Source organism: Octopus bimaculoides, chromosome 2 (genome assembly GCF_001194135.2).
Source record: "Octopus bimaculoides isolate UCB-OBI-ISO-001 chromosome 2, ASM119413v2, whole genome shotgun sequence".
Lineage (NCBI taxonomy): Eukaryota > Metazoa > Mollusca > Cephalopoda > Octopoda > Octopodidae > Octopus > Octopus bimaculoides.
This window is the reverse complement of record NC_068982.1, coordinates 124,372,873-124,388,657: the sequence shown is the minus strand read 5'-3', so window position 1 is coordinate 124,388,657 and position 15,785 is coordinate 124,372,873. Positions and strand designations below refer to the sequence as shown.

At 36.4% G+C, this 15,785-nt stretch overlaps 1 protein-coding gene across 1 annotated transcript in view; it reads right to left on the bottom strand.

Moving 5' to 3' along the window:
- Nucleotides 1–29: 29 nt before the first annotated feature.
- Nucleotides 30–15,785, bottom strand: part of LOC106871015 (transient receptor potential cation channel subfamily A member 1 homolog) — a 43,756-nt gene continuing 28,000 nt past the window's right edge. Inside the window, exons 16-20 of the mRNA XM_014917275.2 lie at nucleotides 15,445–15,471; nucleotides 12,586–12,762; nucleotides 9,743–9,811; nucleotides 8,264–8,437; nucleotides 30–5,451 (exon numbers count right to left, since the gene is read on the bottom strand). Of these exons, the coding sequence (XP_014772761.1) occupies nucleotides 5,278–5,451; nucleotides 8,264–8,437; nucleotides 9,743–9,811; nucleotides 12,586–12,762; nucleotides 15,445–15,471 (621 nt within the window). The 3' untranslated portion in view covers nucleotides 30–5,277. The remainder of the gene's footprint in view (nucleotides 5,452–8,263; nucleotides 8,438–9,742; nucleotides 9,812–12,585; nucleotides 12,763–15,444; nucleotides 15,472–15,785) is intronic.

Genomic DNA, 15,785 nt, shown 5'->3' with positions numbered 1-15,785 from the left:
ATATATATATATATATATACATATGTGTGTGTATATGTATTGATAGAAAAGGTAAGACAACAAAAGAAAGAAAGAGACCTCGATATTAGGCAAATAGAGGAATTTATCTGTAAATAATATGTGACAATTATTCGGTAGCCATGATAAAACTCCGAGTTTCGGATGTCGGGACAGAAACCCATGCCACCATCTCTTCAGTTATCTGGCCATCGGTATATACACACACACACACAAATATATGTACACACACAAGCAGATATATGTGCATACACACACATGCATACATACATACATATGGATACATACATACATACATACACAAACAGACATACAGATATATATATATATATATATATATATATATATATATATATATATATATATACATGTTTACATACACATGCATATGCATGTATACACAGAAACATAGATATACATTGTGAATGTCAACTCATGTGCTTTAAGTTGTAAATTTCCTGAATGTTACTGTCTCATAAAGAGAGGACACCAAGCACAATGTTCCTGGCCAGTTCCAAGATTGGGAAAGCTTTGTTTAGACCTAAGACCCTCCTGAATAACAAGTGGGCATGCTATTCTTGGAAAAGGGCTGCATAGTCACTTGAAGTGCTGCCAAATCCATCCATCAACTTAGTTTGGAAAAGAAATGACCTTTGAAGCCTGTATGGGTCAGTACTTCCCATCAGTACAAGGCTTTGTGAGAGATTTATTGTGTATTTCCTTAGTTGTTCCTGAGAATGAAATATATATTATAGTAAAATCTACATACATATATAGAAAAAAGTAGTCATGAGAGGAAATGAGAGAAAAGCAATGATAGGTTTCAGAAAGGCACAAAAGTAAATTTGGATGGAAATATTCTGTGCTGAAGTATATAACCATTTATGACAACTTAATTAAAATATGGTTAATTAACTTCAAAATGCTGCCATTACCAGTTTAGTGCTATTCAAATTTTAGTCATATGGAGAACCAAACTTGAAATGAATGGATCTTCAACAGTCTTGGAATTTATAGCATTAGATTCAAATCTATCCAGTTGTAGAATTTATGGTTACTGTTAGTCTGTTATTCAGTTACATCAAATTTTTTTTGAAACGTCCAGCAGGAAAACAATCTGCAGAGCTCAACTGTATTTCTTCCGGAGAAAAAGAAAGAAGGAACTTCAGTTCTTCATAATCATTAGAAGCAATAGACATACATTAAGTGAACTGAAATGACTCTCAAACTGACAGGCACATACGACATTGTACATAATTTGCTGGTTAGAGATTGGTGAATGTAAATTGTAAATATGTACTGTGTTGCATATGGTGTAAATAATGGAGATGGTGACATTCAATGATAGAATGGTGGACAGAGGATTTTGAAGTGGATGGAATTAGTTTAGAGAAGAGCCACAGACATCAGGAAGCTTTTCTCTGTATTTGAAGGGAGTAAAATGTTGGATAATGTATTGGCAGTGAATGCAGAAAATTTTCAAATTGAAGAAGGAAAATAATGAGTGTGTGTGCAGAGAGAGAGAGACAGACACAGACAGACAGAAAGGCAGGCAGACAGACAGACAGACAGACAGACAGACAGACAGATCACACACGTGTGTGTGTGTGTGTGTGTGTGTGTGTGCATGCTTTGCTTGCTTATGGATGTCAATCAAATCTGATGATGGTCATCTTCACTACTGAATCTTCTGAAGACATTCCAATCCATAATCTGCAGCATTGGTCACAGTAAGAACATGTAAATATTTGACTAGAGGAAGCCAGGTGTCACTTTGCATACAAGTTCTTCTCACTTTAGTGATGAATGCGTTTCTCTGTCATAACTTCTACAGTGACACCATCAAACTCTATGACAGATAGTGATTGATACCTTCCATTCTTAAAGAGTTAATAATACTTCTCTTCAAAGTGGTTCTCAGTCAAGTGTTGACACCAGGATGTAAGTGGATGTGAAGATCTCACGAAGAGAATGTGGGTCACACATGCACACAACATGTCTGAGCCATTTCAGTCGATGTCTGTACAATGCAAATTTACTATTTCTTGTGATTATTTAATGAGGGACTTCTGCACGTAATTCTATCTTGTCAGGTGAAAGGATCTTCAGAAAACAAAAGCTTCCAAGGTCTTAACATACTGGCTGTATATTGTCCATGTCTTACACCTAGCTCAGACTGAGAACCCTGTTTATAAAGGCTGAGATGATTGTTTAGAAAGAATCTGAATTTTCAAAGAGATACAGAGGCCTATCTTGTAGCAATTTCGAATCTCCTTTTTCAGTGTGCAGCCATTGGAAATGGTGCTGCTTAGGTATCTGAATTGTGAAGGTGTGGCTAGATGCTGTTGTAATGAAAGAAAGAGTGAGGAAAGGCGGGTGGGGTGGACATTAACTATCAGTTTTATTCTTTTATAAACTGTAATTGCTACTGAGATGCTGTTTGTCAGGATTCCAAAGTGGAAGCAGATATGGCTGTGTGGTTAAGAAGTTTGTTTCCCAATCTCGTGGTTTTTGAGTTCAGTCCTTCTTCAGGGCTATAACAGAAGACAATTGCTTCTGCATGGCAAATGTCTTCAATCATAACCCCAGGGCAACCAATTGATTTGCTAGACAGAAATTGAAAGAATCCACTAATACATGTAAGAGAGAGAGAGAGGGAGAGAGAGAGAGAGAGAGAGAGAGAGAGAGAGAGAGAGTGTGTGTGTGTGTGTGTGTGTGTGTGTTTCCTTGTCTTGACACCATGTTATTGCTGTAATTGAGCATCAGCAGTATCATTCACTTCCAATCTTCTGTGAAAACATGTCTGACCAAGGGAAAATATTACCTTAGTTGAAAGCATGTAAAGAATTCGGTTTGACCCATGCAAGCATAGGAAAGTGGACATTAATCAACTATGAAGATATATATAAATACACACACATACAGAGCCTTTAACATATATTAGTATATACCATTGTTATCCCAGAACAGATGATGATTATCAAATAGCAAATAAAATAGGGAGCCGTGGTGATACAGTGATATGATAAAAAAAAAACAATGTCAGGTTGAACCACATGAGTAAACGAGATACTATCTAAATGATCAGCAGTTAAAACTAAAATGTTCATGAAGTGTAATCTTGCTATGGAGGGTTTTGAGCAAAAATGATATACAATATTAATTGCAGAAAAAATTTTGATCTGATAAAAATACAAAGGTTTCAATAAGCAGGGAATGCACCCCTTGAAAAATGCATAATATTATCAGATATCAAAGAAAAAAAAAACATTAATTCAAGACAATACAAAATACTTGATATTATTCCTCATAGACAGGAAACAACAGTTACAAACTGCTGTTGAGCTCAGCTGCTCAGAAGATATTAACATTATAGTTAAAGCTATGAAATATAAAAGAACCTAATGGTTTTGTTTCTTTATTATAGGTTATTATTCATATTTATAACAATGATTTCTCTTGGCTACTGAACAAAACATTAGCCATTTAACGTAGGAAATATAATATTGTTAGGAATATAACAAAAAGACTTGAGATTCTTTAGATTAAATCTAACAGTAGAGCAATAAAAACTGATTTCATGTTAGTTTATAAAGAAAATTAGCAACTAACTACCCCTGCTTAGCAACAAAGAGCCTCCCACTTAAAGTGAAGAGCAGATTGTATGATACTTATGTGGAAAATATGATGCTATATGGTAGTGAGACAAGGGCCTCTTTGAATGCAGAGAATTTGACAAGACTATAGAAAGAAAGGAAGCAAGCAAGCTTCTCTGGATGTGTAATGTTAGTGTGCATGAATGATGAGTAGAAAGAACCTGAGAGAAAAGTTATGTCTAAGAGGAATTTGATGAAGGATGCAAAAGAGAAGACAGAGTTGGTATAAGCACGTGGTACAGATGGATAATCTCAAAGATTGACCAGGAATTGTAAAAAATGGCAATAGGCAGTGCTGGAGAAAACCTGCACTTTTGTGCAAGCATGGCAGTGAGAACTCTAAAGCAAGTAACGATGGCAGCTGGGATGCTCTCACTGCATCTATTCTCTGCTCTCCTTCTACTCTCACTACTCCTCCACCCCTACTTTTCTTTCTCTCACAGACCCTTTGCCCAAAGCTTCCCCATTACCTCAACGCCAACACATCTCCCTCTCTCTCTGGCTCACCTCAACGACATTTCTATTCCTCTTTCATTTGTTGACACTCCCTCCACAGTTTCTCTATTTCTTCATCATCCTTATTTTTATGTCCCTTTCCTTTTCCACAGCCTCCATCTACCCCACCCATATTTACCTTTATAATGTGGGATAGCACTGTATACCCCACCACCAACTCAACAGACCCCATCATCCTCACCACTCTATGTGTGTCCCTCCCTCACTCCCTTTTCCACTAATCCTTCACGTCACCCTTTTCTGATGCTGTCTCCTTTGTTACTCTCTCCATTACAGCCCTTTCACAAATCCATTGTTTCCATCATGCTTCTCTCAACTCTTAATCCTCTCTCACTAAAACCATCGCTCCTATCCCTCTCTCTCTCACTCCTATCCCTCTCTCTCTCACTCCTATCCCTCTCTCTCTCACTCCTATTCCTCCTTTCAAACGTAGTGGTTCTTTAGTCTGGTGAGGTGAGCTCACAAGTGCCAGTGCCACATGAAAAAGACACCTGGTACCTTCTGTAAAGTCAAGCAGAGACAATGCTGCACTAAGACAACTCTTTAGTTTTGCTGAGGATAAAGTAATTCCTATGATGCGGGTGCCATGAAAAAATTAGCACCAGTACATTCTATAAAGCGGTTGATATTGGGGCATCCAGCTGTAGAAACCATGCTGAAACTAAAATGGAGAAAGATGTGGCCCACTGACCCATCAACCAGATCCTATCAATCTGTCCAACCCATGCCAGCATGGAAAGCAGATATATAAAGTGATGATGATAGTGGCAATGAGAATGATATTGATGACAGTGATGATAATGGTGACGACAATGATGATGATGTATAAGATTGTTTTCATGGAAGAATATATCTAATCCAAAAAATAATGCTAACTATTTGCTCCATGTTGTAACCAATGTAAAACCATGTGGGCAATAATATCAAAACTTTGTCAGTAAAATATTTTGCAAAAATATGGATGAAAAAAAAAAGGGGGGTATAAGTTTTTAATAGGGGCCAAAATATAAACAGTAGATTCCTCTGATTTCGACAGATCTTTTACAAAGAAATAAGTGTAGCACTACTTGTAAACATTCCTGAAGTATTAGTCTTCCTGGTAATCTTCTTCTTCCCATTCTATTTTCTGGTTTTTGATTACGGCTTTTAACATACTCTCCACTCTTGTCATTTGGACTTTCATCTCTTCCACATTATCATTTAACCTGTTAACCTTATGCTTTAAGTTGGTTTGATTTGTTTGGATACGTCGTAACTCATCCTGTAAATATATACACATAAATACATATAAAACATTAATCTGTTAATTTTTTTCATTAATTAATCAGCAAACTGGAACAATAAACAATCTTCTTTTCTCATTCTAATTACTACAAAATGAAATTAATCCTAAAGTAAAACAACAAGCATCAAATAGTTATGTAACCCTTTTACTGCAGAAATCAGACACATCAGCCCAAAGTTTCATTACTCTTAACTGTGTAAAGTATACCGACAGTTTGAAAAAGAAGGCAGTGAACTTAGGTTTTATTTGCTTACAATTCAATCAGTTCTTGAAAACAATATACACACCTTAATTTATACTTATTCAGTAAGGTACAAATATGCACTATTAATATCCAGCACAAGTCCACATACTCAAACAAAGAAGAGTCTACATATTTAAACAAATGAACCAATATATTCACCTGATTAATATTGAATTCACTCATTTTTACATTCCATTTAATACTCTAATAAACAATTCCTTTTAATATTCTAATAACACTTTATTATGATTTAAATGCACAAAGTCAGAGGAAACGGGTTCAAATTCTATAGCTATTTTAGGTAATCAAACTGCTGTATCTGAGAACTATAAAATACATTAGAAAGCTTTTGATGACTGGCACCCATGCCAATGTCTCTTTCATTGGACACTAAACTTGGCTTGCGAAGACCTGTTGGGGCAAGCGAAAGCGAAATCTCGATGGCACCTGTACCAGTGGAGCGCTAAGAGCACCGTTCAAGCATGGTCGTTGCCAGAGCAGCTGTCTGGCTTCCGTGCCAGTGGCATGTAAATAGCACCATTTGAGTGTGATCGTTACCAGCGTTGCCTTCCTGGCACTTGTACCGGTGGCACGTGAAAAGACGTTTGAGCGAGATCGTTGCCAGTGCCACTGGACTGGTTCCTGGGCAGGTGGCACGTAAAATACACCATTTTGAGCATGGCTGTTGCCAGTACCACCTGACTGGCCTTCGTGCTGGTGGCATGTAAAAGCACCCACTACACTCTTGGAGTGGTTGGCATTAGGAAGGGCATCCAGCTGTAGAAACTCTGCCAGATCAGATTGGAGCCTGGTGCAGCCACCTGGTTCACCAGTCCTCAGTCAAATCGTCCAGCCCATGCTAGCATGGAAAGTGGACGTTAAACAATGATGATGATGACATAACTACATAAAACCACAACACTGCAGAAAGCAGTTTTATATACCAGTCTACCTTTTGTTGAGAAATGTCATTTCTGAAATTATATTTTATGGCAATATGTCAAGTTTTTTGAAGCAATGTGACTTGCAGAAAATAGCAATTCTATTTTTTAATTGATGTTTAAAATCATTACAGGAATAGCCATGAAATTTAATTTCACAATTAAAGCGTAAATTTTTTAATTAATCAATCGATAGTATTGTTAGCACCATTCATTCACAAACGCAATAACAAATTATCCTCTTTTCTCATCTTAATTATTGCAAAGTGGAATTTTAATACACAGTTGCAACTTTCACCCAACCACCACCAACACCACCCCACCTCCACCACCACCACCACCACCACCTCACCTCCACAGCCATCCTGATTCCTACTCTGTCTTCAGTTGCTCTTCTTCTCACCTTGAGTGAATGAACACAACTCAGAATAGTGAGGACTCCTTGATCTTACAGGATACAAGACAACTTTGCTTGTGTTGGCATCACAATAGAATGTACTGAGTACTCTGTAAAGTGATTGGCAAACAAGTGAGACAATGCAAGGGCAAAAGGACTGTTTAGTCTTGCTGAAGACATGACACCCTCTCTAGCGTTGAAGCCTTTGTAGGTGATAGGGCCGCCATCCTTGGGTAACCCTATCCCGTACAATCAATTTTCTTCAATAAAAATGAAAACGCTGAATAAATTGAATAACAGCATAACAAATATTTATTATGAGGTGCTCAGCCTACATCTCAGGTAACAGAAATTGCCAGGTCACCCTTTATGGTTGGTGTGAAGACGGTGTCAGTGTCGTTGCTGGATGGTTAGGTCATTCTTCAAGCTCCGTGGTAGTTAGTGTAGACTCAAAGGTAGAGTTGACGGAGCGGCTCTTAGTGACTTGGTGTCTTCGAAGCTGCAGCGCTAAGAGGTCGAGAAAAGGTGGGAACGCTTTGATATAGGATGACCACGCATGCACGTGAGGGACTTCCTGCATGCCTTCCAGAAGACATGTCCCTGCGCATGCGTGGACGAACTTACCAAAATGGCGACTGGCATTAGGTGTCACTACACCTTAATAAAATGTATGTGGTACAATGTAATAGGCAGCCAGCTATAGAAACTATGCTAAAACTGTAATGTTTGAGAGAGAGTGGTTCTCTAATCCTTCAAAGAAACCAACCTAAAATTGTAATGTTTGAGAGAGAGTGGTCCTCCAATCCTTCAAAAAGGGTAGTAACTTTAAGCATGGATTGACTCAGATTCTAACAAACTGTCAGACCCATGCCAGCATGGAAAGCAGACATTAATTCTTTGGCTGTCCCTTGTATCATATGTGATACACAGGACACATTTCCCTGGTATCCAAGCATCATGTATGATACACATTCCAAATTTTTTTCAGCCATTAGAGTAACTCGGAATTTATGACAGGAAAGCATTATGTTACTCAAAACATATGAAACAAGGAGTAACTAATAGACCAAAAACAAACATGAACATTTAGGACAAACTCATGAAAATGCTTTGGAGAAGCAAAGGGTTAAATGATGACCATCATCATCATTGTTGTTTATCCCTAGGATATAAAAACATATCCAATAGTATTTCTGTAGTACTCACCTGCTCAGGATTTAAAACTTGGTTGATATCTTCAGAATAAGATGCGGTTATACGAAACAGGCGAGCAATTTGGTTACTTTGTACAGCATTAGGATACAATGTTTGACATTTGATAATTTTTCTCTTATGGAAAGAGAAAGGCATTATTTTCTCAAGGTCTAGTACCAAATCCACCTGTAAATGTGTAAGGAGAACAGACTTTTAATTTCTAAATGCCAATAATAATAAACACTGAAATTATTGTAGCAATTTTACATAAAAATTCTATACAATAAATATTGTATCTGATGGCATATAAGACCCTCTTTTCTACCTAAAGATTATCTAAAAATGTCATCCCAGGTTCTATATGTGAAGACAAGCCTATATTACATGCTTTAAAGCACTGAAAACTTTTTTCTCAAACGTGTTACTGAAATTAAGGTGCACCTAATATGTTCATGTGTCTTTTATGTCATCAGATGCATCTCTTTAACCTAACACAAAATTTACTGAAAATTTATTTGCTTTTTTTAATCAAAAAAGAAAAGAAATATCAATGACTGATTCATTGAAAATAATAAACCACTTTTGTACATCTCTTAGCCTGTTGAAGGTGGACAATACCCACAGGCCTTCTCATACTGAAAACAATTGTTTCTTAGAGTAGTAGTAGTAGTAGTAGTAGTAGTAGTAGTAGTAGTAGCAGCAGCAGTTAGCATGAAGAAATAAACATTACTATCAAATATAAGAAACAAACAAGGTAAAAAAAGAAAAAAAAGAGCTAAGCACTGTGACAATTATCGTAAATCTATCACAATTGTGTGAAAGTATTTAGTCCTTCTTTGAAGATTATTTTAGGTTAAAACCAATTCCACTCTGTGCATCTCCAGTACATACTAAGAAAAATATTGAATAACATAATCTTGAATAAAATATTACCCCATTAAAAACTACAGTAACCTACTGCTGCTACTACTACTACTACTACTACTACTTTAAGAAACAATTGTTTTCAGTTTGAGAAAGCCTTAATAGTCTGTAGGTACTGTCCACTTTCATCTGTTGAACAACATAGTTTTGTTTCAATTAATTTTGAAAATTATAAGGAAAATTATAAAATAGCTTTGTCATTATTTAGCTGGTATTTGAGGCATAAATCAGCATGAAATTTTGATGGAAGGTTTTAATTTAGATCATTTTAATATGGGATGTTTGTGTCATAGAACCAGGTGCAGTTTCAGACTGACTGGTATCAACAGAGTTAAATTTGCTTGTATGAGGAAATCGATGTAAAAGAGCAAAACAAAACAGGGATCAAAGAAATATTATCTCACAGATAAAAATAGCTGTCAAAAAATTTTGAGTTATTTATACATGAATTAATGTTAATATTATTACAGTAAGAATATTATCCTTAATGTCAGTATTCAGGCCTAGAATTTTCTTATATTTCTAAATATCAATTTTCTGAAATAATGCATTTACGAGTATACATACCTGCATGGCTCTACGTTTCAGAGTTGCTTTATTTTGTACTTCTTTAATATCATCTACAGCCAAACCAACCTGTAGGAGAGAACATTATTATTATTATTATTATTATTATTATTATTATTATTATTATTATTATTATTATTATTGAGCAAGTGAGCAGTGCATGCCATCAAAGTGACACTGGGGTACAAATATACAAAGCCCAATATACCCATCATGTCTACCCATCTGATAAGGGTACACCAGGTACATGCATCACAACCATATGTGCATGCTATGGTGATCTCATATCAAGATAAACAGCACATGACTTTACAAGATAGGGTCAGCCCATCCCACTCAGAAGGTCCCTGAATAAGGTTTGTTTAAGGACGATGAACAAAACAACTATGTTTCTAGAGGTGAATTATTCAAATCCCAAAGAATTCTTCTCAACACATGGCTGTGAAGCACCTCCACTACTCCTACTCGTGATCAGAGATGCACATATTGTCGGCCACTAAGGGACATGATCAACTGGCTACGGTCAAACAACTGACAAGCAAATCTGTGGTATTGAGAAGAATATTTGCTGTAGCCCATCTTTTATACAAGACAAAACATGTACATGATAATACTTCTAATCATTTAAGATCAAAAGCCATGAGAGCCATTGCCTGGTACTGCATCAGGGCATAATAATTATTATTATTATTGAGAGAGCAGTGCATGCCATCAAAGTGAAACTGGGGTACAATTATACAAAGCCCAGTATACCCATCATGACTAACCGTTAGATAAGGGTACACCAGGCACATGCATCACAACTGTATGTGTGTGACATGGTTATCTCATATCAAGATAAACAGTGCATGACCTTGCAGGTCGTTAACCAGTAGAATTTTCTTCAGGTTGAGTAGCCCATCCTTCTCAAAAGGTCTCTGAATAAGGGTTGTTTGAGGATGTTTAACAAAACACCCATGTTTCCAAAGGTGAATTATCCAAACCCCAAAAATTCCTCTCAACACATGGCTATGATGCTTCCCCAATTATTAATATTATTTACATTATTGTTGCTTTGTTTTAGACAATCTGTTTCAAAGTCTCACCCAAAGACCCCCAAGTAACAAGAAATTGGACATTTTACTATGGATATTATTTATAATAGTAATGATGTATTGTACAGGAAGGAAACCAGAATCTGGGTTTCTGTTAAATTTGCACACTGGACAAAATATTTAGAGGCATTTTATCTGTCTTTATGTTCTGAGTTCAAACTCTGCCTAGGTTGATATTGTTTTATCCATTCAGGGTCAATACAATAAACACCAGCCAAGTGTTGGTGTCAATGTAATTGACTTGCCCCTCCCCTGCAAAAACTGCTAGTACTGGGCCAAATTTTAAACCATTCAATCGACTAACCAACTGACTCATGTGGTTGAATATTCCAGACACATGTACCTTAAACATAATTCTCAAACTGAATCAGCATGACACATGCAATGTAGTTGGAATTTTGAATTACAATATAATCCATCTAACAGGATTACACATAGTTTCTGTCTACCTAATTTCACTCATAAGGTTTGGGTTAACCTGAGGTTATGATAAAGTAAGTTGCTCAAGATACCATACAGTGGACTCAAATCAGGGACTTCTTGATTGTGAAGTAAAATTGTTAACCATTCAGCCAAACCTTAGTAGCATGGCTGGAGATGAGGAGGCAGCCCACCACCAGACAACACTTTTATGGTGCCAGCACTTTTGGATCTACTCTATAAGCTTGTATAGGTTTGGGGGCCCACACTTTCATGCCACTATTATGCCTGCTTCTACAGCTGCTAGGTCTCCACTGATTTAAACTAACAAACTGTATATCACTCAATGACTCAGTCAACAAATGATCAGTCCCACCTCTTCCCATTATCCCTACTGTCTTCCATTTCTCAGACCCTAAACCAAAAAAATCTTCCCTCAGTCATTCCTTCCCAGGAATGTGACTCTCAATGATTCCCCACTGTTCATGTCTCCTTACCAACAGAAATTAAAACTGATCAAAAGCTACGGTGATCTCACTAGTAACAGAGCCCATTTCTTCAGAATAATAAACCAAAGACAAGTAATCTATATTTTCACAGGTAAAGGCATACCTGTGTGGTTTGCTTCTTACCCACATGATCTTAATTTCTGTCCCATTACACAGCATCTTGGAGTAAGTGCTTTCAGTTATAGTTTTCATCATCATCATCATTTAATGGCCTCCTTCCATGGTGGCATAGATGAGATGGTTTGACAGGAACTGGCCAGGCAGAAGCCTGCAATATACTTCTGTGTCTGTTTCGGCATGGTTTTTTTATAGCTGGATGCCCTTCCTAACATCAACCACCCTGCAAAGTGGGCTGAGTGCTTTTTACATGGCACCAGCACAAGTGAAGTCAGCCTTGGGCCAACCAAAGCCTAGTGAGTGGATTTGGTTAACAGACATTGAAACAAGCATACCATCAATCGATCGATATCCAATATTTTAAATCTGGGTTTGTCCCCGTTAACGGGGTTGGCCGGAATTACCTTCACTCTTACAGCAACTGCTCTCACACCATCTCACCATCTCACATAGTTTTGGGCATCCCCTCTCCTCAAGCTAATCCTCCCAATCTCCTCCTCTACTTGTCCGTCCCCTCCACGTTTTCTTTGGTCGACCTCACTTTCGCGGTTCATTCACCTTAAGTTCAAGCACTCTCCTGCGGCGGCAGTGGTGGTTGTGATGATGATGATGATGACAACAATGGTGATGATGATAATGATGGTGATGATAATAATGATGGTGATGATGATGGTGAATGTATGTATAGTGTAAAGAAACTCACCAGTAAGTTCATAATAATAATCGATCCAAGAATCAAGAATACTAAAAACATGAGGTATGTTGTTATAGTAAATTGTAAGGAATCATCAGGACTGAAAAAAATATCATCAAATTCCAGTTCTCCAATCATCATAACAAAGGTTTTCATCAATGATTTTCCAATATTGCTAAATTGCTCCTAAAATAGAACCAATTCATTAAAAGTTATCATATAACACCAACAAACCAAATGTATACACACACACACACATACACACTTTACATATATATATATGTGGGAGAATTTACGAAAAAAACAACAGACAAAGACAGGTGGTGTAAACAACAAATAGATGTATTAGTTTAATGCTCGGGAATAGAGAAAGTCTTTGACGTTTCGAGCCTACGTTCTTCAACAGAAAGGAACACAGAAAGAAATAAGGAGAGAAACAAGGAGAAAAAAAATATAAATGTAGCCATATATATACATACATATATAGATATTTATATATATAAGCTGCAGGCATTTGGGTCATGTTTCCAGTTTGAGAATGTTTTCCTCTCTCCTTCCCATTTGGCACAAAGGCCTTGCAAAAAGGACATGATCAGGGCTGGATTAAAACCCATAAAGGCCCTAAGCACATAAAAGATTTGGGAGCCCCCATATATATGTAATTCCAAATATAAACAATAATGAGCCATGAAATAAATTTTTATTCTTCAAAATGAAACACAACTAACAGTAAGGTGGAAAATAATATTCATTGATGTATACGACCACTTTATTTATATCTGTAAAGTATTTCCCTGCTTTTATTAATTACAAAGTCTTTAATCAGATCCTCACTATGACACCATAAATACTTCAAAATTATATTTTCAATCATATAAACTATTTTGAAAATTTAAAGTGATTTCTTTTCCACTGTAAACCATTTACCATATCTGTGATTCCCCATTTCCTTAATGCCCAAAGTACATGCTTATTTTGCTTAATGGCTAATCTAGCACTGGTCATGACCAATGCTTTACCCCGTGACTAAAAACTGCAAAAAATATTTTAACAAAAGACACTTCTTTTAAGAGAATACTAGACTTACTACCCAGCCTTGCCTGGTAAAGTATTCATGAAATTGTTTGCCATTTTGTTGAATGGGAATTCACGGTACTTATACATGTGTATATATTTAACCTTACTTCTGGACTTACTTATTTGGAACTATCCAAACAATAGTAATCAATTTACATGAGTAGAAGTTTTATTTTAACAATTTTTATCCTGAAAATCACCTGTTACTTTTGTTTTGAGGTGAAAGATAGGAGAAAGGGAAAGATGCATGAATATGTATATGAAATGGACGTGTACGTGTATGTGTGAGAGAGAGAGAGAGAGAGAGAGAGAGAGCCACTTACACATACATGAGAACACACACGCTCACTCACTCACTCTCTCACATGCACACATGCACATGTACATACAAAAAAGATGTACGCATATGTATTGATGTATGTACGTATATATGACAACACATCCCTTCACTCACTTTGTCTCTCTTTCTCTCTCTCTCTCTCTTTCACACACACATATCTATTTCACATACATACATCTTTCACTTTCTCCTCTCTTTCACTTTAAAACAAAAGTAAATAAATAAATAAAAAAATTTTACAGAAATTAACAGACTCCGGATGATGAAATCACATTCAGTTAAAAATATTTCTAAATGATTAAAATATTGTCAATGGTTTTTTTTTTCTTAGAAAGCATGAAGACAATGTGTATGTGTGTGTGTCACAGATAGCGAACATGTGTTTGTGTTGATTGACATGCCAGGACATTGATTATATGTGTATGTATTCTGTATGTGTGTATGTGTGTTGATGTCATGGAAGCCATATATTTTTTTTTCATCAAGAAATAACTAACAAAAATTGTGTTTAATTGTTTAAATAGAGGTCCAAATGTCACAAAAATTTGTACTGCACTGCTGAAGGTAGGTATGAAAATAAGCATGTAAAAAAAAATTAAGATAAAATATACTATTTTAGGGATATTTCAATTACACAGAAACATCCCTGGAGTTTTAGTATTATCAAGATTATGAGAGACACTTTTAATTTACATTTGAACACTTTAACATGTAATGTTTCATATCAAATAATCAGAGACAGTATCAGATATGTTTGTATCACAAAGATCTGACTATGAGAGTAACAAGCTTACATGTAGCCACTTACAGGCAAGTGTAAAATTGTTTCTGTTGCCGATGTAGTTGTGGTGGAGGCACGTGGCCTTGTGGTTAGGCTGTTGCACTTGCAATCATTAGATCATGGATTTGGTTCCCAGACCAGACAGCACATTGTGTTCTTGAGCAAAACACTTCATTTCACATAGCTCCAACCACCCCCACCCCCCACCACTTTCGATCAGAGAAGAAAGTTGGCCTGCTTGTCTTGCCAGTGGGATGGTGTCATTTGAAGGCTAAAACAACGTGAAGTGCGTAATGACCAGTGATGTGTAACAAAACCTGATAGTCTGGCCGGTCATGTGATCTTCCCACTCGACTGAGCAGATCACTGAGCATGAGATAACTGAAGTGAGAAAGACATACCAGTGCAAAGCTAGTACTCATTTGCAGCTGAGTGAACTGGAGCAATATAAAATGAAGTGCCTTGCTGCAGTACATAACATGCTGCTCAGTTCAGGAATTGAAACCATGATCTTATACTCATGAGTCCAACATGCTAACCACTAGACCATGAGAGAGATCAGGAGAGTATTACAAAATAGATGTATAATATTGTACATAAGTATGCATAGAAAATTAGCATATTTAAGCAATTAAATCATTGAGCTTAAATGAGAAAGGAAATTACTTACAAATTCAACAGCTTGTGACTTATTTATCTGAAAAGAAAGAAGATAATTTAGTATCTTACATATAATAAAATGCAATGCATTTCACACTCTGGTCATGCTGGTAGAGGAAAACTTAAACAACAAACAGTGGGAATGAGAAGCTAAATGCAGGTGAAATGTAGTGTGGGGTTTTGCTCTGAAGTTTCTGATATTTTAATCAGAATCAAACTGCAAGTTTTTATCACACACACACACACACACACACACACACACACACACACATATATAAGCATATATGAAATTAAATATTAAACCTTTTTGTTTTCAAAATACTATCATTCACATAATATTTATAAATTCAT